This window comes from Protopterus annectens, chromosome 8.part1 (genome assembly GCF_019279795.1).
Source record: "Protopterus annectens isolate FY-2018-M chromosome 8.part1, PAN1.0, whole genome shotgun sequence".
Lineage (NCBI taxonomy): Eukaryota > Metazoa > Chordata > Ceratodontiformes > Protopteridae > Protopterus > Protopterus annectens.
In genome coordinates this window covers 378,877,713-378,903,673 of record NC_056742.1, presented here as the reverse complement: position 1 = coordinate 378,903,673, position 25,961 = coordinate 378,877,713, and the positions used below count along the sequence as shown (strand labels likewise).

Below are 25,961 nucleotides of genomic sequence, written 5' to 3'. Positions count from 1 at the left end.
TGAAGCAATAAGTGCAAAGATAACAGCGAAACTTTTAAATAGCTAGCAAAGTCATTTTTAAAGCACATCTACCAAAATGGTAAATCTGGCAGAAGACTGCACAATATTATTACTCACATTTAAGTATGGGGCAAACGGATTCTTGAGGGCAGTTCTGCAGATTCTTACATCACAGAACTTCAGTGTCTTGACTTAAACTAGCCAAGCTCAGCAATGCTGCTGTCTTAACACAATGCCTAATTAAAGGTTGATTCCAAGTTCAGTCCCTTATTAGTGTGCTCGTCCTGCATTATAATGTGTTGTTTAATTACAGCACTGCATGCCAAGGCACTATAAATTGTTGCAACATTAGAGATGGTCTTCAAAATAAGACAGATTTAGAAAGAATGTAAGACAGGCACATCAGTGATGGTAATTACAGATCTGTAGGATAAAGATAAGAGAGAGAGACTAAAGGAACTAATCAAGAATTCATTGTCAGGGATGAAAAAACAGGAGGGGGGCCACAATGTCTACTGTCTAAAATGTACGTGAACATATTGCAGCAGTTTAGCTGTCAGAGACCAGAATTAAGTGGAAACATCTGGAGGCCATATTCTTCTGTTATAAGACGCCCACACATATGTCAGGTACCAGCATTACATCACAACACAAAAGCAGACAAATTCAAGCATTGAAATGGAAGCAACACACAGAAAAACTGAAGATCTCACAAGTATATAAAACAAGTATTCACCATTAATTCAAAGTCTGTAGCAGTAGTCTAACAAAATTAATATGGAATTGGCCCAAAGCCATGGAGAGAGGTGTCTGTGTGTGCTGTCACTAGTTTGGGATCAACCAGTAGTAGAAATTTCAGTAGAAAGTGGCACAGTGCGTACTCTGCTCCTTCCTATTAGAGGAACAGAATGAGGTACTGCAAAAATATCCAGCTCTAGTCTGCCTTACAGACACCCAGAGGTTTTACATGCATGTGTTTGTACATAGATATATATGCATGTGTACACACAAATGCATGAATGCAATGCACATACAATCTATAGACTGGAAAAATGCAGGGGTACACTGCTCATAGCAGTGCAAGTACTAGTTTTGTGTTGCTTATATTGGTAGGTTTAGGTTGGGGTGTGGGGTCCTGGCTACCTCAAAACAGGTTGGGAAAACGTGCAAAAAAACCAACTACCAGGCTGCATCATCTGATCCTCTTGTCAATACTATGGTCCAGCAAAGGAGATGACAAAAGGCTTCTTGTTTATCATTCCTCTCTCACCTACAGCCCACACTCTAGTACCCTGTTCCATTATTAAATACCAGCCTACCAAAGACATAAACAAGTCTACATCTGCACCAACATGCCAGCACCCAAATGTAACATGCAGTCCTGCTTTGTCTGACCTGTAGTAGTAACTAAAATGTAGAGTAGGTAATCTATCTATCCAGCAATTCTTGTTTATTTGTTGGTAGAGATTTAGGTCCCTAATGTGAATATCAGCCAAAAAGGACCGGTTCTTACATGGCTCAAAAAAGAGAGAAACATGTTCATGCACTTACAGGCTGTGGGGCAGGAATGGAAAATTAGTATAAAATGGTAAATATAAACCAAACCAGCTTGCATTCTCCAGCAGTAGAAGGAGGTATGACACACTGGAGTTACTTTCTTCTGCTTAACCGCAGTTTTGCAAAACTGAAGTTCACTTCCCAAAACCACTTTAAACTAAATACAATTTAACAGCTGTAAGTAATCAACAGTTCGGAATTTAAACTTACAGAGTTCTGTTTAAAGCCAAACTTAACAGAACAGAGCAGTTCTTCAGCAGCTCAAGATGAGCTGCTCTAAGTCCATTGATAGGTTGTTTCCTTTTTGCTCCTTGAATGCATCTACAGGAATTCTATCACTTACTTCCACAGCTTCCGCTGGACACAGCTAACCTAGAGTCTGCACTCTAGCTAGGCCCCAAAATCCACTTTACATGAGAGGCAAATGTCTCTGAAACTGTTAGCATTTCTCTAGTGATTGACATTTCCTGCGATATTTGCATGAAGTATTACTACATTATGCCAGGTAGGCCTACTGCTATAAGGTTCTTACTCAGTATATTGCATATATGTACAGCACTTCTTACATGTCAAAACAGCCACTATGCTACGGGGAAATGACAGAGGATTCGAATGTAGAGATAATAAAATCAGCAAGCAAAGGAAAACTGAAACTGAATTCATCCTCAAGTCTTGGACGGCTTTCATGAGGTGGACCCCTTTTTTACAAAATCCCACCAAAACGACACTGACATATAGACTGCATTTGGACTACCATTCTAAACGCGACATTCACAAGCACGAACAGTGATGTTACCGAAGCATATCCTCGACTCATGCAAATTAAATGGGTCCAATGGTTGACTCGACAACATTGACATTTTCTTGATAATATCAAAAGCTGCCATTGCCAAACATGCTTCGTGTCCCTGCCTTGTTAACGATCTTATAAACTGACATAAAACTGTACATCAACATTCTGACTGTCGCTCCTACCATGTTCGAGGAGGTGCCTGTCGTTCAACTGACTTTCTGCATTTTGATAGTAAACCACTGTATTTTACATAGCACATATCATAGGAAGAAGTAACTTAAAAAAAGACAGCTGTGTGCATAAGTCCCAGGATAAATAAGGACCTAATCCTGGTAGGCATACTGGTGTCGGGACTGGAAAAAAATGACCGTGTAGAATCAAAGTCATGGAAACTTTCCTACAATGGGTTTAAGACAGTCTCACAGGCAGGACACCCCCCCCCCCCATTGTAGAAGAAAATAGTAGTTTACAAAAAACACAAACTGACCGGCAAGAAAAGAGCCATAAAGAATGACAGAGTGGACTAAGGAGGATAAGAAATTTTAAATCGTTACTACTATACAAAAAGACCAGAATTTCCAGACAGAAGATATTCAAACACTAAGAGAGAAATTACAGGAAAGAAAAAAACTCACACACGAAAAACTGGCCACAAAGCCAACACAAAGGCAGCAGAATTGATCCCAACACAGCTCTTTTGTAAACCAACACAAGGTAGCACAATAAATCCAAACAGCTTTATTTCAAAAAGAAACTGAATTAGCGCTTTTTGTTCTAATATTTTAAAACTTCATCAGATAAGACAGCAGTTCTTAACCAAAGCTTTATATACAAAGTTCAGATACATAGTAAAGTGACGACAGCCGAGCCCTTCTTAAAGCTTAAATTTAAAGGGACAAGTTCTTAAAACAAGTCTTATAACAAATGCATTTTCTAAAAGCATATTGTAAGAGTATTATAAACATATGTGCACACATACATAGTAATCCCATCCAAAAACATCATTTAATAAAAATATGAAAAAAATGTACATGTATATTTAAATAGATGTGAAAAGACCATCTACATAATGCTTTTAGTTTTAGTAAGCAGGAAAGTGAGGTTTGGTCATTTAAACCTGGTAAACTTCCAGCATTAAAACAGAGCTGACATTACAGCTCCCTCTTTTTAAGTAATATGGACCAAGGCCCCACCCCAGGGGTCAATTTTTCAAGTATAGTAGTGTTGCTGCGGTAGCATTGTCGCCTCACAGTAAGACGCTGTCCGGTTCAATTCTCAGCTAGAGCGTCTTCTGCGTGGAGACATGCATGAATGGGTGTACCTTCGTTGAAGGTTGTGCGTCAGGGCTGGTAACTCGGCACGTAAAAATCAACTACCAATCATTAGCGGACCGGAGTTCCGCTGTGGCGACCCCTAACCGGGAAAAGCCGAAAGACGCAACAACTACACAAACTGGTGACCAGGGTATTCTTGCACATGTTTTGAAAGTGCACTAGTTTATTTATTTTTCTTGATGCCATATAGGTGTTCATACACCCTTTCCTTCAATTTCTTTTCAGTTTTGCCTGTGTAGAACCCCAGACACCTTTGACAGACAGCAACATAAACCACCCCTGTGGTATGACAATTAAAGTTTCCTGCTACTTTGAATATATATGAATAAACAAAAAAATGTTCATCATCAAAGATATGTTTTCAATAAGTATCTTCCACATTTCTCCATACATACCCTTTTAGTGTTATTAATCGCCTCTGAAAAATCATCCAGAATATCTTAAATTTTCACCTCTTTTGTAAACCACAATCGGTTTCTCACTAATCTTAGGCATAATCTGTCCATCTTCCTTCAGTAGGGACCAATTCTTTCCAAGAACCAATCTCATAAATTTACTGTCAGTACTATTTATGGTAACGAAGGCATTCCCTATAACCTTTGTTGTTGTTTCTATTTAAACTTCCATTATTATTATTATTATTATTATTAACAGGGCTGTTTTCCTGTGTCAAGAGAATATCACCACCAGAGTGGAAATGTAAAATAGGAATAAAATGACCACTCTCTCTTTTATTAATGACCGAATACATCAGGTTATCTATAAAATAGCCAGGGTACCCTCTAGTAGAAAACATTTCCTTAAGATATAGGCATTCATCCCAAAATTCTTCAAGTATGATCATTTGGGGAGCTCTCACAAACTCTTTTACCACTACCTTTTCCTGCGAGTTGGATGTGTACCTGTATAGTCAAGGAAGGCATGAGAGTAGGTAGCTTTTCTAAAAATACGAGATGTAAACCTGTCAGTCAAATCCTTACTTTACCATATATTTAAATATGCTGTGCTGGCATCATTGGTTTCATGAGTAAATTGTACAAAATCAGTTGTGGAATTGATATATTCTATAAACAATGGTAACTTCTCTTTTTTATCTTCCCATACAAAGATGTCATTCCAGTTATCTGATAAACAGCTTACATGTGGTCATGAAACTATTATTAAACAAAAACTTTCTTTCCCACATAATCATTGTGATGTTGGCAAAAAGAGCCCCACAGGCAAAACCCATTGCTACCACCCTACTTTGCAGATAATACTGCCCTTCAAACATAAAGAAGCTATTCTTTAATACAATTCCATCAGGCTCTCATATAAATTAATTATTTTTTGTGGAAGCCCTTTCCTAGAATAGAAAATGAACAAACAATTCTAGTCAAACAGTATGTGGGATAACAGTATACAGGTTCTTTACACCAATAGTGATAGAAGTGTAATTTGTTTTACACTAACTCATTAATCAGTTGTAGAAAATGCCACGAGTCTTTACAAAAGTGGGCTTCTTGGAAAACTAGGCGTTTTAACTTGTCATACAAAAATTTGGTTAAAGGGTGGGTAAGTGAAACCCATGCATCGATTATTGGTCGCCTAGGTGGGTTATATTTACTGTTATGGATTTTCAGAATCCCAAACAAAACAGGAACTGTAGGGGTAACCATATTTAAATAATTATATTCATTTATGGTGATCTGCTGTTCTATGAACATATCATTAAGGTCACTCATTCTATTATAAGCTATATTTACTTCATTATGGGAGGCTTCATTATATATATTTTCAATTAACATTTCATTAATTATGTTCACATTATAATTTTTACCCTTTATCACCATTTCATCCCCTTTTCGGGTTTCATGACCCTTAAGTTACCATGTTTCATGCCTGTTAACATTTTTTTTTCCACAGATGTCATATTATTTGTGATGATGTGCGGTACTGTTAGCTATGCCAGAAGAAGTAGGGCAGTGGATGTGTAACATATGTCAGCATAGCTAGCTGACGTTTGTTAAAAATATACATATGTCATTTATCAAACTAATTTGTACAGATGTTTGTGTTAAGAATGTATTTGTAAAGGTACTTGTGTTAAAAATGTACCAACAGTGGGCCCTGCTGGACAAAAAAATAAATACACCTGTGTCAGACTGTATTGTAACTGATGAAATGAATATATTGAATCAGAGGATACTGGAAGAGAAGAGGGTAATATCAGTCCTGTTAACGCTGAAAAATAGTCTAAAATTAAATTACCTGGTTTAGGCCGTAAAGATTTTATCTTACAGTTCTGATTGCAGCCAGAGACAAAATGTCTGTGGAAACCAGGACTAGGAATCCTACTGTATTGTCCTTAGGGAAGAACACACACCCACTTCATCTTGCCTTGCTCTAGTAAGTGATCTTGAGCTAAGGAACAGTAATTCTTTAGATAAGTCAGGAAAATATAGTGAGTTTAGTTAAGTATAATTTTTCTACATCTGTGCGAACCTTACATTTGTTATTTTTGATATTTCTTAGGACTGAAACAATGGTGTTTATTATAAACAGATATTCAGTTTTTTAACTTCTTGTATTATGTATTATTAAATATATTTAAACGTTTCATTGCAGCTGGGCTTTTAGAGAATATTTTAACCTTTGAGAGTACTCATGTTTATTTGGCGACAATGTGGCTTCTTCTGAAAGCCTTGTTGCATTGGTCAAACACTATCATTTGTATTAGTATTAGTATTAATTTTACTCAGTATAATTGGGTACCCTTGTAACATTACAGTAGCTGGCTTTGGAGTGTTCTGGTAGCAGTACCAACCTTACAGTCTGGGCAGAGGGGACAAAACTGGTGAATCTGTGCCAGGCTTTCCCAGGTGTGTGTGTCTGTGTAAAAACAAAATATCAAAGTGTGTATGTGTCAGCTACTTGGAGTGGGGACACAAAACAGGTAGTTATGTACTCACCATAATGATCGATGTATGTGGTCCATCTCGCCTCACATTCTTTACTCACGGGTTCGGAGCCAAGAATCGGCTCCGACTCGGCCAACTTATTTCTCTAGCACAAAGTCTCTAATTGGCTGGGCTAACCCGGTATCCCAAGATGCACCTCGCCCTAGCCCCAGATCTAGTTTGCAGCCATTCCAGTCACACCCCACACACAACCGCCACTGGAAGGAGCTCCAGTCAGAAAGGAAAGAAAAAAACAACTGACATTGAAGGGTTCTCAGAGCCAATTTTCCTCCAAATCCTATAGGAAGGGGGCAGGTGGGAGGGTACGTAAGAATGTAGGCGAGATGGACCACATACATCAATCATTATGGTGAGCATATAACTACCTGATGTTATGTGGTCCTATCTCGCCTACATTCTTTACTCATGGGACAGCATCCCCAGCACCTCTATCCTGGGCGGCTCATAGGAAAATACTCTGGAGAACCGTGGAACCAAAGGAAGCCCGGCCCCTAGAAGCCACGTCCAACTTATGAGAAATAAAGGTGTGCGGAGAGGCCCAGGTGGCCGCAGCACAAATCATCCAATGAAAGCCTGGCATGGTAAGCTATTGATGTAGACACTGCCCTGGTAGAGTGAGCTTTGACGGGAAAGGGTAAATTTCTGCCTGCTGACGAATAGATTAAGGAAATACAATCTTTGATCCATTTAGAAATTGTGCTCTTGGAAATAGGACAACCTGTTCTGTTTTCTGAGTAGGACACAAACAGTTGATCAGACTTCCTAATATGCTTAGTCCTGTGTAAGTAGAATCTTAGTTGTCTGTGCACATCCAACTAGTGAAGTCTAAACTCTGCTTTATTGGAAAAGTTTGGAAAGAACACTGGTAACTCAACAGACTGATGAAGATTAACGGTGGATGACACCTTCAGAAGGAAGGACGGGTTAAGTCTCAGGGAAACTCTGTCCTTATGAAAGGTCAAATATGGAGGTTTAATGGACAAAGCTTGAATCTCTGATACTCTTCTGGCCAATGTAATGGCTATTAGGAAAGCCGTCTTCCAAGATAGAAATTATAATTCACAGGTGGCAGCCGGTTCAAAGGGTGGTGAAGTGATGGCTTGTAACACAAGGTTTAGATCCCATGGCATGACAGGTTCTAAAACAGGAGGGCGAAGTAACCAGCCGCCTTTTAAGAGAAGGCTCGTAAGATGTATGAAAATTGGAAATTGCAGCCAGATGCACCTTAATGGTAGCAGACGCGGAGCCCTGTCGGAAAAGCATGGCTAAAAAATCTAAGACCGACGGAACTGGGGCTGTGAAGGGGTCCAAACCTTGGGCCTGAGCCCAAATGGAGAATCTCTTCCATTTGCTGGAATAAATCCTTCTGGTGGAGGACTTATGAGACGAAGACAAGATGTGTACCACCTCAGGTGAAAAGGAATGTCGTCTAACTAGTGATGGAAGTGGAGCAGCCAGGCTGTCAACCTGAGGGTTCGCAGGGAGGGATGGAGCTGTCCTGACATGTGAATCAGTAGGTCTGGCACTGGGTCCAGGGACCGTCCACTGCGTACTGCTAAAGAAAGGGGAACCATACTTGTCAAGGCCAGTGTGGAGCAATTAGAATCATCCTGCTTCCCAAAGATATGGCTTTCTGAATCACTCTTGGTAACAGAGGAAACGGAGGGAAAGCATAGATCAGACTGGAGGGCCAATCGTGGACTAGTGTGTCCCTGGGGGACTCCCCCTGTGGAGGGATCAGTGTGAAGTACTTGCTGCATTTGGCATTGAGAGGGCTGGCGAAGAGCTCGCAGCAAGGCTGACCGCACCTGTTAAAAATTTGAACCACCAAACTGTTGTTCAGGGACCACTCGTAAGGCATCAGAATAGCTCTGCTCAGCCTGTCCGCTATCACGCTGGCCTTTCCCGGAATGTGCGTTGCCACTAAAAACCATTGGGAAGACGCTGTCCAATGCCACATTCGCATGGCCTCTCTGCAGAGAGGATAAGACTTGGTTCCCCCCTGCTTGTTCAGGTACCACACCACGGACATGCTGTCCGAGTGAACTGCAATCGTTCCCAGTGGAAGAGAGCTTTGGAGTGCTCGCAACGCTAGTAACACCGCTCTCATCTCTAGAACACTGATGTGCAGGTGTACCTCGTGATCTTGCCACGTGCCTTGGACCGTCCTGCCAAGATAGTGCCCCCCACCCCATCTGGGAGGCATCCGTGGTCACCGTGGCCACTGGAGACATAGGAATCAAGCTCCTCCCCTTGTCCAGATTGGTGGAACCTAGCCACCAGCGGAGGTCCTGTTTGCACTGTTCCGTGAGAAGTATCAAGTGGGAAAGAGGAAGTTTCTGAAAGGACCATTGGGCCGAAAGGAGCCACTGTAGGATCCGCATGTGTAACCTGGCTAGAGGCACCAGCATGATGGTGGCAGCCATGGATCCCAGGAGCTGGAGAACTAACCTGGCCTGAACTCTCTTAAGGGGCAACAATGCGTGAATCTGAGACTGCAGCACTCTTATCCTCTCTTGTGGCAGAAAGGCCTGCATTTGAATAGAGTCTAGCTCTGCACCTATAAAAACAACACGCTGTAAGGGCAGCAAGGCAGACTTTTCCCAGTTCAAGGTAATTCCTAGTTGTTGACAGTGTAATGGTAGCCTCCCAGGCTTGAATGAGGAGATGCCTGGTGGGGGCGGTGAGAAGTCAGTCGTCCAGATATGGAAACACCTGGAATCCCCGACGTCTCAGGTGAGCAGTCACCACTGCCACACACTTGGTAAACACCCTGGGGGCTGTGGTGAGACCAAAGGGCAGGGCACGAAACTGGAAGTGACTGGCTCCCAGCCGGAAGCGTAAGTGACTCCTGGATGCCTTGTCCATCTTGATGTGGTAGTAGGCATCCTTGAGATCAATGGAGCACATCCATACTCCTTTTTCCAGCAAGGGAAAAATGGATTGAAGACTGACCATTCGGAGCTTGGACTTCAGAACGTAGTGATTCAATCGGCGGAGATCCAGAATGGGCCTCAGGTCCCCTGTTCTTTTTGGCACCAAAAAGAGTCTTGAGTAAGTTCATGATCCGATATGGTCTGAGGGGACTGGTTGGATGACTCCTTTTTCTAGCAGCTTTGAAACTTCTAGTGCTGCTTGATCCCGTTGACTGGGTGGAATGTCAGGGATTCTTTTGACTGGAGGGGGTGTTGATAAAAAGGGGATAGTGTAACCTCTGGTAACTATTCGAAGCACCCAGCGATCCTGGGTGATGCTTTCCCAGGCTTCCGGATGCAACAAAATTCGGCCCGTGACTGGCTCTGGAACAGCACAGTCAGGCAACACCTCAGGAATGCTGAAAGGAAGACCCATGAAAGGAATCGCGGTCTCCCGAGTTGCGGGGACCTCCTCTGCCTCTAGGACGGCGTCTACCAGAATAATTTCCCCTTCCTCTGCCTCTGGAGGGGGACTCGCCTTGAGTGGCAGGAAAAGACTTCTGTGACTTCTTGAACCACATTTTCCCTCCTCTCTGTGCCTTGGGGTAAGGCCTAGAAGGAAGAGAGAAATGGGCCCCTAAGGCAGATAGGGTCTTCCCCTCCTGTTTGCATCTGGTGAGGGTGGCTTACTTTGGTCCCGAAGAGTGAGGACCTATCAAAGGGGGCGTCAGTGAAGGAAGACTTAAAGGCCTCCGCAAAATGACACAGGCGCATCCAGGCTTGCCTTCTGAGAGCTACACCTGAGCTAGCTGCCCTACTCGCCCCTTTGGCTGCATAGGATATGAGCCTCATGGACGAGTTGACAATGGAACCAAGGGTAGACAACTGGGCGTTAACAGTCTGCGCTACCGCCTCAGGCAAGTTACCCGTCAGATTGTCTCCGAGCTCCTTAAGGAGATCTCTCTGGAACCGAGTAAAATGACAAAGATAATTCAGCGACTGCAAAGTAAAGGTCGCTGAAGACAGGGTACACTTCCCGTACCGGTCCATACTCCTGGACTCTTTGTTAGGAGGATGGACAGAAGAAGAAGCCTCACTTCCTGCTGAGTGGCTGCCGCCACCACCAAGGCATCTACGGAATCCCCTTTGGTCAGGAACTCTTTCCCCGGGGGAGCAGAAAGAAAAGTAATTGGATGTCTGGGCACCGGTTCCACGGAATCAGGTGTCTCCCACACCCTTCGACAAATCAAATCCAGGAGTTCATCGAAGGGTGGAGACACCCAGGAGGCGGAGGGTTGAGCTCCGAAGGCCTTGAGGAATACAGACTCCTCCTCAGAGGGGGTCTTGGAAGGCCAGTCGCCTCTCTGCCTCAAGATCTCCAAGATGTCGGAGAAAGAGACATCATCGGAGGACGACTTAGGGGACCCCTCTGACTCCTCAAGGTCGGTATCGGACGTGAGGGACTCGTCCTGGGAGTCTATGTGCTTCCTCTTGCACAACTTCTTTCTAGGGGGCTCCTCGGGCACCAACACTGAAGGGCCCTCAGAATGTTGGGTATCCTCAGACCTTCGGGCTCCACCATCCATGGACAGGAGTGTGTCAGAGGCTCTAGACGGGGTGTAGGGGGAAGGAGTGACCGATCAGGGTGATGTAACTGACGATCTGGCCAGTGCGCTCCTCATGGCCTTGAAGGCAGGTCCCCCCGAATCCGAGGACCGACCAGTCTCCGAGGCCACAACCAGAGTCGGGGTTCCCCGAGCCGATGCACCGAGAGGGAGGCTCAGAACAGACAAGAGTCCCGAGGTATCCCCCTCTGGTCCGACTGAGAAAACCAGAGTACCGAAACCAGAGGACGGAACCGACATGGTTGGAACAGACGTCGGCTCCGATAAACTCGCAAGGGGTATCGGAGCCGACACAAGAACATCACTCGGTGCGGAGCACTCTAGCTCTGATTACACAGGGGTGCTCGGAGGAGGAATAATCGGTACAAGAATAGGGACTGGCTCCAGAGCCGACTGGGCTGGAGCAGAGAACAATTTTGCTAACACTGGCAACTGCAGGAGCCTCTGGACCACCCTATCCACATCCAAATCAGACAGCCTAGAGGATTTGGAGGAAATAGGAGATCGGGATCTCCTACCCGGAGACACAGGCCTTACACTGGGTGACCGGCTCCAAATAGGCTCCAATAATATCGGGGCCAAGGTCAACTCCAGTACAACAGATACCTCCTGCGGCCCAGAGGACAATGGAGGCAGTATCCACTTTCGAAACCTTCTCCGGGGGCTCTGATGAAACAGATGGAGCCGGAGAGCTTTTCTTGGCCTTGGAAGTCTTAGACTTAGTACTAGAAGAAGAGTCTAAGGACTCCTCAAAAGAAGGTTTAACCATGCCCTTCAAAATCAACTTATTTTTTCTTTCCTGCAGTTCCCTCGGGCTAAAAGTGTGGCAAAAACTGCAGGACTCTTGCAGGTGAATAGCACCAAGACAATAAACACAGATAGAATGCCCATCTGTAATGGACATCTTGTAGCCACATTTTGAGCATTTTTTAAACCCAGAGGGTTTATGCTCTTTCTGCTCTTTAGACACAGTAGTTCACAACACCCACTCAACCGACAACGACAGACAAGAGGAAGGTGGGAAAAACCAAACCACGAACAACCAAGGAAACTCTAATTTAAATGTTTATTTGGTGCAGCAAGGAAATCCAACTACCGACCAAACAAAAACACAAGTTTACACAAAAACAACACAGGAGAGGACTAGGTCCTCTAATTTAAACGGGCCTAGCCCGCCAAAACAGAGGGGAAACCACAAAAAAAAAAAAAAAAAAACACTACTCGCTTACACAGTACACTCACAATGAAAATTTAGCTATTAAAATAGCTTTTTACGAGAAACAGACTGCTAAAGACTTATGAAAAGTTTTGAAAAAGGGTACTTAGCCACAGCCAAGCAAGACCACGTCCCAACTCTACGAGCGGCAAATGAGATCTGGGGCTTGGGCAAGGTGCATCTTGGGATACTGGGTTAGCCCAGCCAATTAGAGACTTTGTGCTAGAGAAATAAGCTGGCCGAGTTGGAGCCGATTCTCAGCTCCGAACCTGTGAGTAAAGAATGTAGGTGAGATAAGACCACGTAACATCACTGGTTTCAGAGAGAGGATAGTGGAGAACTTAGCTTGGAACACTCGACTGAGGACTCAACTCTACAGCTATGCCAGTGGGGAGTCTTATTTGTGGCCTGGTGGGAGACAGGGAAACCCAGCCCCAGGACGGCAGGCGTTTTCTAATTGCAATTGTTTTACTTTTAAAAGTTTATAATTGTACTCACTTAAAAAGACCTGTTAATGTAGAAGAATTCCTCTGTTGGGTTTCTATGAAACTGAAGTCAGAATGTAACCATTCCTGCAGAGGTCAAGGGCCATTGATATGCTGAGCATAGTCTCTTACATTAGCTGGTTACTTAAAAAAAGGGAGCTGTATTGGCAGCACTGTTTTAATGCTGAAGCTTACGAGGTTTAAATGACCAAACCTCAATTGCCTGCTTACTAAATCTAAAAAGCATAATGTAGATAAAAAAAGTTATTTCCTATCTATTTCTATATAGACAATTTTTCATATTTTTTATTAAATTATGTTTTTGGATGGGATTACTATGCAAGTGTGCATACAGGTTTATAATACTCTTACAATGTGCTTTTAGAAAATGTATTTGTTATAAAGCTGTGTTTCAAAGAACTTGCCCCATTGAAGCTTTAAGAAGGGATCAGACTGTTTACAGTGTGTTTGAACTTTGTATATAAAGCTTTGTCTAAGAAAAATTATTTTATCTGAAGAAATTTTTAAACATTAAAACAAAAGCACTAGTCCAGTTTCTTTTTCGAATAAAGCTGTGTTTGGATTTATCCTGCTGCCTTGAGTTGGATAGCAAAAGAGCTGTGTTCAGATCCAGTTTGCTGCCTTTGCGTTAATCTATGCAAAGGAGAAAGCCAAATTAATCAACACAAAAAAGCATCTCCAAAGATATTGAGAAATACAGCAAATGCACCCAGATATGGCACATTTCACAATACAAAAAATAAGATCACAAAGGGGGAATGTAGAACAAAAGATTAGTAAAGCAGAAGTTTAAAAAAAAAAAAAACGGAAGTTGTAGTTGTGGAATTCCTGACAAGTGAAGGATTTACTGTACAAAGTCTTAACACAGGTTATGTCACAGCATGATGGAACAGTAAGTCTCCCAATTAAGGAGAAACAGATAAGCAGGAGACATCTGAAGAAGAAATATGGACACGAGAAAGAAAATGAGATTTACTATGGTGCAATATGTATGCAAAGGAGAAAGCAAAACTTAAAGCAGCACCAAAGATATTTGAAAAGAAATGCAGGCAAAGACATCCAGATATGGAAAATTCTACAAGACAAAAAATAAGAAAACAAAAGGGGAAAGTAGAAAAGAGAACTAGTAATGCAGAAGTTAAGGATTACCTGCAAAGTGAAGAATTTAGTGTAGAAAATCTAATTCAGAAAGCACCATAACAGAATAGAGCAATGGATATCCAAATTAAGGGGAAACCTTTCAATTTCAATGGAAATATTTATCAACAAATTAAGGGAGTGGCAATAGGCTCGAAAGTGGCACCTGCTTATGCCAACTTATATCTTAGCACTTGGGAAAACAACACCCTTGTGCATTTGTCGTCAATATATATTGATATATTTTTTTTGTTTGGCAAGGGACACAACAGTAATTGGAAAATTTTATTACAGCCATTTCAAGTAGCATATCCTTCCTTAGTTTCACTTTATCCAGTTGTGGTTCTAAAGTGCAATTCTTGGATATGGAACTTGATAAAAAAATTGAAAAAGTTCCAAAGGGATATAGGGGACTATGAAAGAGGCAAACCATTTGATATGCCTAGGAATGTCACGTTTAGGCTTCCGAGCAATAAGCCTTTAGCCCCCAAGAGAATGACCGAAATCCATTTTGAAACGTAGCTCAGTTATTGAGTTACACATCTGGGGATGAGACGTCCTCCAATACTGAAGGGGAGGGCAACTACACAGATGCCTCACCTGATCCCAAAAGAAGGAGTTTGTCACACCCTTTGGGATCCCAAAAGAAGGAGTTTGTCACACCCTTTGGGTTCAGGTACAGACGAGGGGGGAGGAAGCATAAAAAAATGTCAACCCTGTGGAGGGTTTGGAAGGTCTGTTACAACTGATGATAGAACACTAACGAATTGTATGAATGTACATAACATCTCATCTGTACACCTCTCCGATTTACAAATTAAAGTTCTTAATAAAGGCCTTCATTTTGTCCCCGGCTTTTTTGTTCCAGAATATACTTTAGCACAGGATGTGGTCAATATCTGTCGTTTACTCAATTTAAAATTGTTTTTTGAAAATTACACTATTCAGGAAGTTCCAAAGTTTAGATTCAAAAGATCTACCTTTACTCCACCTATGTCACATTTAGTATCCACTTTTCAGGCCAATGTCTTAAAGGATCTAAATTGTAACCTCAGGGATTTTCAGGTATCCTATAACAACCTTTCCAAAGAGGAGGTACAATTTATAGAGTTTCTTAAGAACAATAAAGAAATTGTTATTGTACAAGCAGATAAGGGTGGGGCGGTAGTGATTCAGGATAGTGTCAACTACAATGAAGAAGCAGCAAGACAATTGGGTGATAAGTATTATATAGCTGTGCCATTTAACCCAACTAGTCATTTCAAGACAAAAATTGATTCTTTTGATACAGGCTCAGGAAGAGGGCATCATTACGGAGTCGGTTAGACACCAGTTGCTAGATTCATCTCCGTGCAAACAGTATTTTTACCTTCTACCCAAAATACATAAGGATGCTAGATGTCCCCCTGGAAGACCAATAGTATCAGGGTGGGGTTACATTACCGAACCTCTTTCCGAATATTTGACACACTATCTTAAACCACTACTACCCATGGTACGGGCCAGAATTCAGGACACAACTCAATTCTTGGATATTATTTGTGACATGCAATTGGAGCCCCACTGGCTGTTGTGTACCTTGGATGTAACCTCTCTCTACATGAACATTCCCCACTAGGCAGGTTTGCAGGCTTTGGATTTTTGGATGGAAAGATCTGGTTTATACCAACCAGGCTTTAATACTTTTTTTTAGTATGCCTGGCTGAATATGTTCTTACTAGTAACGTATTCTACTTCCGGAACCAATGTTTTTGGCAGGTCAAAGGTACAGCAATGGGTGCCTCTTTTGCACCCATTTATGCTGACTTATTTATGGCTTATATTGAGAAGGTCATCATTTATGACTCTAGTCATAATTTACATATTGATGAATTAGAAATTTGGAGGGGATATCTGGATGATTGTTGGGCGGTGTGGAAGTCGGATGAAACTTACTTACATGAATTTATTGGCTATCTCAATGACAATGTATGGGGAATGGTGTTTAAACTAAATTTCTATAAATCGAGAATGGTTTTCCTTGATGTTGAGGTTAGCAGGAATCCTGATGATACCCTAGCTACCAGGGTTTTCAGGAAATTCCCCGAATACAACTCACTTTTATATGCTACAAGCTTTCACCCCCGACACATCATCCGGAATATCCCTAAATCACAATTCCGCAGGGTCAAAAGGATCTGTTCAAGCCAGCAAACATTTGAAAATACCAGGTATGATTTAATACACCGGTTTCGTGAAAGAGATGTTACCCTTCTGGTACTGTCAGCACTGTTTGTTACTGGGCTTCCAATCAAGACAGAACTTACTTGTTACAATACCAGGACAAACAAAAAGATTTATCTAATCCTCTGGTTCATCTGGTGACCACATATGGATGCAATATATGTGGGTTTATGAATACCATCAATAGATATTGGAACATTCTTATGGCTGAGGAGAGATTACACCCTTTTTTGGGTGACAGATGCTCTTTTTCATTTAGGAGAGGACGTACATTGGGTTCCATTTTTAGCCATTATAAGAGGGTAGGACCTAGTTCTATTGTTCCCACTCAACATACACTCAGAGGTGGCACAGTGTTGGGTTGCATACCATGTGGCCACTGTACTTATTGCAACAAGGTTCAACATATGAGGGAATTCAGTAGTCATAATACGTCACAAGTTTTCAATATTAACTTCTGGGCTAACTGTAGTACAGAGTGGGTTATCTACTTAGTCACATCTGCATGCTCCTCATTCTATGTGGGACAAACTTCTAGGCCTTTTCGTCTCAGGAGTGGGGAGCATCTTAGTGATATTAGGAATAAGCGTCCTAATAATGCTCTGTATAAACATGTATGTAAACATAACTCTGCATCTTTTTATTTTACTGTTATCGATTGCATTGTAGGAAAATGTAGGGATAAATCAGGATGGCATGATTTACTAAACTTTAAGGAACATAAATGGATTATTAAATTAGGGGCTTTGTTCCCACCTGGGCTTAATGACCAATTTTAATGCACCAATGAACTGTCTTTGTGTTACTATATATATATATATATATATATATATATATATATATATATATGCATATATATGTATGTATGCACACACACACACACACCTATATATATGAATGGTTTCTATTGGCTTATGTTTACTCACTGAAGAAGGCTATTACAGCCGAAACCGGTTTGGGACAGGTAGTTGGGGCTTACTACCCTCTACCTAGTTATGTGATTTTTACATTAAAATCTTTTGATTTCCACCTTTTCTGCTGGCTACATTTGTGATTTGATATGGAAATTGCCCTTGATATTGATTCTCTCAGTTGGCACTCTAACACACATTTCAAAAAAAAACATTCCACAACAACTATTTGGACTTCAGAAGTCAGTATCCTTTTTTTATGAATAAATATTGTCAGAGGGCAGTTCATTAGACTTTCCCGTATTATTAGCAGTGTGGACACCTTAATTAGGGAATGCAGTTTCCTCAGTTCACTCTGTTAACAGAAATTATCCCAAGCACCTTGTAAGTAGTAGCTGCACTGAAGTCAGCATGTCAAGAGAAATCAAATTTAAACCAATTATAAAGTATGGATTTCAGCCGAAGACTGATCAGCGACTTGCTCCAGTACAAGCTATTGCTGTTTTGTGTTTGGACGACAACAGAACCAAACATGACACAGCTTTAGACCAGACACTCCAGGTATTCTATCCACTTGTGCTGTTTGGACCACCCCCCAGCTTCCATTCAGAATAGGAACAGGGACAGAAACCTCATATAAGGCTAGAATTGACTCTGAAGTATTTATTGAATTGAGTTTGTACGTTTTCTGTGGAGTATGACGTAGTTGTGAAGGGTGTACTAGATTTGCCTGGTAGGAGTATGTTTTTAATGGCTGCCCAGAACTTTTGAGGATTGTTTTGGCATTCTACTTGTTATGTTGTGGTAGTAGTTAATTTGTCTAGTTTAACTGCTCTCTGAGTTGTTTCTGACCTTTAGGCAGTTTTGTTTTAAGGTTTGGGATCTATTTTTATGCCACTGTTCCCAAGCTTTGTCTCTGGTTTTAAGAAGTGACGGGGTATCTTTATTACGCCAGGGAGCAATACTGTGCTTAAGTACACAACCAACAAAAGAAAGTCAACTGATGTAGGCATTTTGAGCATAAACAAATCCAAACAAACTACAAAACTCAAACAGCATCTTTTTCCGATCTGTAACAATCACTTCAGACCAAATTTGTCTAAACTATGATACTGTTAGGGAAAGGGGTTTTAATAAGTTAATGTGTAGGGACAGGAATAGGGTTACTCCACTTGCATTACCTTATTAATGCAAGCTAAAACCCTACACTCACTAATATATCAAAACAACTTTCCCTAACTGTACCACCACACAAGATACTCTGGTACAGACACATGCACCCTACACATCCACAACACTGATTATCCCCTAGCGTAACCCCTTCTCCAACCCTAACCCATAACACACGCACACATACTCAAAAACATAACCTACTATACCACACTGCTTAACAAATTCCCCTTCAATAAAATCACTCACACACACCAAAACATTCATGCACATACACACCATAAAACCTATCCCCTTACCTAGCCCTTACTCCAACCTTTACCTGGAAACACTCTCACACATGTATCATGCAATCCATCCTCTTACCCTAACTGGCAAACCAATGTTACACCCTCACAACTTTTTTCAATTGCAGTTTCATATTTCCTATCAATTCATGTGATTTATTCCAGCATTTTTTCATGTGAAGGGTAGCAAAACCTCCTCCCCACTACTAATGAGGCGAGCTGCATAACTGTTTGCTGAATACTGAAGGAGAAAAAACCCTCACAGTGAGTCAGCTTTCAGAAAAGTTTTCAGCCAATGTATCAGTTTTTAAAGTTGGACAGACTTCATTTGGCTGAATGAACTACTTTTATTAAGATTCCCTCCAGATTCATTCCCGATTATAAGGGTGAGAACTTTAAGAGGGTTGTCATTCACACTGCTATCAGGAGTGATTTGAGATTTTGGAGAAGTGCAGGGTATGCTCTCAATTCTGCAAGGGTGTCCACTCAGGGAGCCCTGGCCTTTCCAGCCTCCATCACGGATATCAAACCACTTTGTGTACTCCCCTAGTGTGCACACCTCTCTCCATCCCCTAGGAATAGTGAATAGGGTGCTATCCTTCAATCCCTCTACCATGCCTTATTGCCTGGCTCCTCCAGTGTTGGGGCAAATCTAACTCAAGTCACTAGGGTCACAGTCAGGACTCCATCCTCTATGCCACAGAATCAGGCACCACTGACCCCTTTAAGGTAAAGATAGATAGACTACAGGAGCACTCTCATTCCCTACTAGTCTACTTGTTGTTCCCTTCCGTGATGCTGGAGAAAACTTTGAATTTGGCTTATAGGATACAGATTTTTATGGTCTACATACCAACTGCCTCGTACCTTCCTACAAATCAGTCAGATGGTTACTAGATTATCACTGTGGGGGGGGGGGGGGGGCAGAAAATAAAATCTGCGTTAACATGAATACTCTTCTGTGGAATTATGAATGGCATAAAAGGGTTCAATTTAAAACATGTTTAAAGAGTTAAAAGGCAACTACACACTAAAGACATTCTGCACCTGAAAGTATACTCACTAGACGACGATGCCTATACATTGCAACATATAAATAAATCACAACTAAGCTTTTCCTCCCCTTCTGTGGCATTTGTATGTTATTCATCTTCCTCACTCCACATCATGGGCCGCTCGTGCTATTGGACTACATGACTGCAGCCCCCCAGCTATAAATAAAATTAAATTAAAAAGAAAGAAACAAAAGTGATCTGCACAACCCATTAAAAAAGAAACAAAAACAAAAGTGATCCCAAAACAGTACAACTCCGCCCACACATGCTATTCCAAAACTCCACCCACACATATTCCCAAGTCAGTCATACATAGAAATCAATCCAGACTGCTAGTGAACCAGTCTGGATTAGGGAACACCATTCAAAACAACAGAGATCCCAGAAGTCTATGCAGCTACAACTGCATAGACTTGAAGGGGATCAGAGTGCAACGTCTGCAGGCTAGGACCTATTAGCTCGCTCTCGCAGAATCCAACGTCTGGCTGGGTAGCTTGCTCTCGTAGGGCAAGCATGGAATGTAGTATGTAGGTTCTTCCATTTATGAGGTATTTAGTTGGGTTTCCTTCTTTTTATGGCAGAACAGAGGTTTTTCTTGTTATGGCAGAAGTGTGTCTGTGTGTAATACCCCAGTTACATATATAGCTGATGGCTAGCGAGAACTCGGGAGCTAGACTCAAACCCTGAGCCTTGGGAAACAGCTTAGCTTCCCTACCCACTGCCACTTGTGAAATTTTTGCCTCATATTTTTGTTCTGTTCCTCATAATGTCTGTGATTTTCAGGATTTTGAATTCACTAAATAATGACAGGCATTTGAATTTCGGACTTCATATTCTTCAGAAAGTACATGGTAACACAAAACCTTTTACTCTAGCAATTTTCTGTTTATATGATCAATATTTGAAAATTGTCCCTATTTTTGGGGCTGTATAGTGGCTTTGTCATTTTTTGTGTGCTAAGAGGCTGACAGCTATGGTGAGAACTGAATTCACTGAATGTTTGGGAGTTGTATTCCCCCATTATTGTCTTTGTCTATAGCTGTTTTGTGCTAAGAGTTTGAGAGCTGTGGTGAGAACTGAATTCACTTAATGATAGCCATTTAAGTTTCAGTCTTTCAAGAATCAGATGATTTTGTATAGTGGTATGTTGCTCTGACTGTTGTGCACAGGGTCCTGGGATCAAGGCTTGGCAGTGAAATACATGGTGGTAATGCAGCATTTTACTCTAGCAACTTTCCAAGATTATACAAGCAATGTTTAAAATGTGTCCCTAGTTTTTGGGCTTTTGTCCCCCCCCCCCAAATACATTTTGGCTTTTTCCAGATTTCTTGTGCTTCAAAGTTGACAGATACAGTTGAGTGGATTTTATAAGGAGCTGAGAGCTTGAAGAGAAGTTTAGTGCTGCTTATGCTGAATCTGCTTGCATTGCTAATAGCACAACAGGTAGTGTACTTACTTTTGATGCAGAAAGCTGTGGGTTCTACTCCCACAGTATATAAATAAATTGCTGCTACTGTACTGTGTTGTACTTTTAAAGGGGGTAGATGCTGCAGTCCTGAGAATGTCCTCTTTGGCGGAGATACCTAGTAATGATGAACCTGTTACCAATTTGCCATCCATTCCCTACTGCAATATTACTAGCTTATTTTTATTGTAACATAGGCAATTTTATTCCTCAAGGGTAACATGCACTTTATTTGTAGATGAAACAATGAAATATAAAGTTGTTTAATAGCAGCAACCTCTTCATTTAGTTACAGATCTCTTTAATGTGGAATTATTTAAATGCCTTTTATTTCTGCAGAGATTGTGCATGTTTACTGATACTGGTGGACTGTAGAAGTTTGAGTTGACTTTTATGATGGAAATGTTCTGAATTGGGCAGTTTTGTCATTATTGGTGCATGCATTTTGTTTCACTGTTTACTGGAAAAATGTTCAAAACAATAAATTTAAAATGCCCTCTACCGACTGCACTGTATTGTACAAAGAATATAATTTAATACAATCAGGGAGATGTATCAAAGAACACATGTATGTTTCCTGTGCAAGGGGCCTATGATTTTGAAAACAGCTCAGAGTTCATCTTTATCTACCTCTGGCCAGATTTATTTTTTTTGAATGTGGGTTTCAATGCAGTTTCAATGAATGTGAGTTTCAAGGGCAGAGAAGTTTTAATGCTAAGTCTATTTTCATTGTGAGACTGCATTGCTTTGTTTAGCAGATGCCTATTAGTGTTAGTGTTTGTGCTGTGAAATGTAAAATAAAACTTTTAAATGAAATCCAAATCATCATAAAAGTAAAGCAGTGTGCACATTACAGTGTATGGTAAATGGGGTGAAATAGCCAAGTAATGGGGCATTGGAATAGCTGCAGAGGGGAGGCCCCATTCGACCATGACTTTGTGAGGGGGAAGGGCGAGAAGGGCGGCAAACGCAGACCGCCCAGGCTGAACTATACCTCTCAACTCTCCAGATTGTTGCAGAATGAATAGATTTTTGCTTCTTATTTTTGGTTTGTTCCTCATAAAATTTGTGGTTTTCTGGCAAATTGTTTAGGAATGAAGTCACTAAATAATAGAGTTTCAGACTTCATACCCTTCAGAAAAATGCATGCTAAAGCAAGACCTGTTATTCTGTCAACAGTCTATGTTTATGTTGTTGTGTCTTTCGGCTTTTCCCGGTTAGGGGTCGCCACAGCGGAACTCCGGTCTGCTAATGATTTGTAGTTGATTTTTACGTGATGAGTTACCAGCCCTAATGCACAACCTTCAACGAAGGTATGCCCATTCACGCACATCTCCACGCAGAAGACGCTCTAGCTGAGAATCGAACCGGACAGTGTCTTACTGTGAGGCGACAACGCTACCGCAGCACCACCGCCGCGGGTCAACAGTCTATGTTTATACAAGAGCGATTTTTAGTACTGTTTATATGTTCCCCCAATATATTTGGCCTTTTCAGATTTCCTGTATTAAGAGGTTGTGAGGTACATGCAAATAAATCACATTATAGAATTAGGTATATCCAAACCTCTCAACTGTCCCTGATTTTGGCTCAAAATGCTGCTCTCCCCCTAATAATCCCTCTGCAAAATGGCAAATTTGGAAGAAAAAGTGGAGGGTTTACAATTAATAAATAATTGTAATGATCAGAGTTATAGATTACTTCTAATTTCAGAAATGCATGTATATTCTCTTATTTTGTCAGCTGCTCAAGTTAACAGTACTAATTTAAAAAGTGTCCCTTCTTTGGCAGGTTCCCAGCTGTATTGTGTGGCTATTTTATATTTTTGCATCACATTTTGGTCCGTTTTTCATAAAATTGTGGTTTTCTGGTAAATTAGTGGCAAATCATTAAAGACTGAAGTTAGAAAATAATGACAGACATTTGAGTTTCAGATTTCATACCCTTCAGAAAATTCATACTAATGCAAGACCTACTATTCTATTGTCTAAGTTCATAAGAGCAATACTTAAACATTATCCTTATTTTTGGGCCTTTGTCCCACTTCTGTTTATTTTTTCATGCCACAAAACCTTTTTATTTCTATCTAGATATTAAGTAAGCTGTCATGCAGCCAATGCACTGAAATATTTTTTTCTTCTACAACTCATTTCGTCTTGATTGGACTCTCATAATGACGGTTTAGCACATAGGGAAGCATATTTAATTAACGTCCCAGTTTTTCCCATTTTTAGCTTAACTCTACCCCTTCCTAGATGGCCACACCCCTTCCGGATAGCCACACCCATTTAACAGTCTCCTGCCGCCCCCCCTTTGATTTGAAGTCACCAGCCGGCACTGCTGCACATCATACTTTAGCATGTTGCTAAAGTAGTTAGGAAAACCTTCTATATCGCCCACCTGATCATGAAGGGATTCACATCTAGATCAAGGGAGGTCATCGTCCCCCTGTACTCATCACTCATTAGACCTATGATTGAGTACAATGCCCCATTCGGAATGTATCTGACCAGACACCTGCTGCAGCTTGAAAGGCCCCAAAAGTTCCTCACCAAAAGGATAAAGGGTCTCAAAAATATGTCTTATGCTGCCCGACTGAAAGAACTCCAGCTCTATTCAGTCTCATACCGCTTGCTCAGAGGTGACCTGTGCCTGACATACAAGGACATGTCAAACCCAGATTTGATGAATATGCTTCACCTCAAAAAATCTAGATCCCTCAGAACCACAAGGGCGGGAGACTTAAACCTTGACACGGTTATAAATAGAATGTGCTGGAGGGACAGATTCATCACCCAGAGACTCCCTATGCTGTGGAACAAAATCCTGGTACATGTGAGGCAGAGCACCTCTCTGGCCTTGTTCAAGAGGAATCTTGACCAATGGATGGGAGATTGCAGATATACCCCAGGGATTACTTCAGTGTCACTGCTTGACAGAGGCACAGCAAAATGATAGGCATAGTTTTTATTCAAACTAAAGGGGTGGCGAAAGCCACATAACTATGGGCTAGGCTTATAAATGACCTTGGGCAGATAGCCTAGTATGAACCTATGAACAGGTCGGCAAGGAATCCAAGGACACTTCATTTAAGAATCTGACAGACTTGATCTTGCATCACTCTGACATTCACTTTAAGATTTCTGGCCCAGCAAAAGCCTGTATCACAAGGCATTCCTACCCCTTCATTTGTTTTCATCCCAAAAGGGTATGAAATATTTAGGGATTCACAGTTCTTTTACTGTCCAGTACCGCTCACATCTGAGAGAGCACCACTGGATGGAATTTCAGGAAACTTAAAGCAGTATGACAGAGGAATTAAATGAAAGAAGTAAACTTTGCAATTAACTAATTATTAGACTTAAAAAAACAATGCCAGTTAAACACTTTCTGTAGCTGAAAGGCTAATAACTGCATGTGTAAAAGAAGAGAGGACAATAATCTTGTGAAAGTCACTGGAAAAAACTGACACTGACCAGACGTTCTTAAAGTGAATAATTCTGATAATTGTTATTAAGTGAAAGGAAATATCTGAATTATGGGAAACAAACAGACAAAAAGTAAAATCAACTATGTCCAGATCCATCAAGTCATTTGGGCAGAAAAAAGCATTATGTGAAACACTGTACGGACATTAAGAACTAAACAGAACATCCAGTGAAGATAAAAAGTACTCCATTTACTAATGTGGGTAGGAAGGCAAACAAAAAGGTAGAAAGGCAGAAGAGAGCAATTTGTACACATCTTGTTAGACAAAACAACCTTAGCACATAACCAACATCTGAGCACAGTGGCTTCAACAGCACATAACTGACTTGACTGTTTTATAGTAGACATCATACACTGAGTATTCAGGCTTCTTTTCTTGATATAAACATCAGAAATTCCTGCAGTCACAATATTCACTAACACAGGCAAAGTACATGCCTGAAAATTCTTACCTATTTTTCAGTGAAAATACATGTAGCTGTTTTTCTCCTTTTATTGTTCCCAGAACGTCGGGTATCAAATCACCATCAAAACTGAAAGAAAAAAAAAGTGTTACCTTAGTCTGACAATGATCCATGCATCACATAATACCATGACCATATAAAAGACAGACATTTCTGTAACGGCATGTGCCTTTAGGTTAATTCTCCAGTTAGTATGACAGTATGACAGTGAAGAGTCAGATTATCCTCAGCTTTTCTTGGATATTAAGGTATCCAAGTTCTTGGAATCAACATGCAAGTCTTTCTCCATATTTTATTTTTCATTTTACCCCACTGAGGTGTTGGTAAATATGTGAGCTTTCTTCATCAGGAGATGGTTTACATTCTGCTAAATTTATTTACAAACATAAGTTAAAAAGGGACATGGATGACTACGATTTCAGCAAATCAAGAGTGATTACTTAAAAGATTTCAGTGTGTGCTACTACTCATTGCAGCTCTAAATCCATTCTCTTTTCTATGCATTGCAATAAATTGCAATAGAGGGGAAGACCCTAGTTGTGAAATGTACAGTTTGTGCAGAGAGCAGTACTACTGCAAGTCATGTAACCACAGCTGCTCAGTGCTTGGCAACCTTTGCCAGAGGTCTGGACAGATTCTGCTAAAAATTGAAAAAAGTAAGTACAAGTTTTCTTTGTACTTTGCTGACTGTATTCATTTTGTTGCCTCATTTAGCTGATTTTAAGGTACTTTTCTGCACTTTAGAAAAGCTGTACTGTTGCCTTAATTAGCTAGTACATAGCAGAGACTAGATTCACATTCAGGGCCTGCTTGCACCCTTGTGGCAGAAGTGTGTAGTCTGAGCCTCATCCGAG

At 41.1% G+C, this 25,961-nt stretch overlaps 1 protein-coding gene across 1 annotated transcript in view; it reads right to left on the bottom strand.

Annotated features, from left to right (window-relative positions):
• LOC122810135 (T-cell immunomodulatory protein-like) overlaps positions 1-25,961 on the bottom strand; it is a 1,047,680-nt gene that overhangs the window by 702,943 nt on the left and 318,776 nt on the right. The window contains exon 5 of the mRNA XM_044081609.1: positions 25,096-25,176. Coding sequence (XP_043937544.1) covers positions 25,096-25,176 — 81 coding nt within the window. The remainder of the gene's footprint in view (positions 1-25,095; positions 25,177-25,961) is intronic.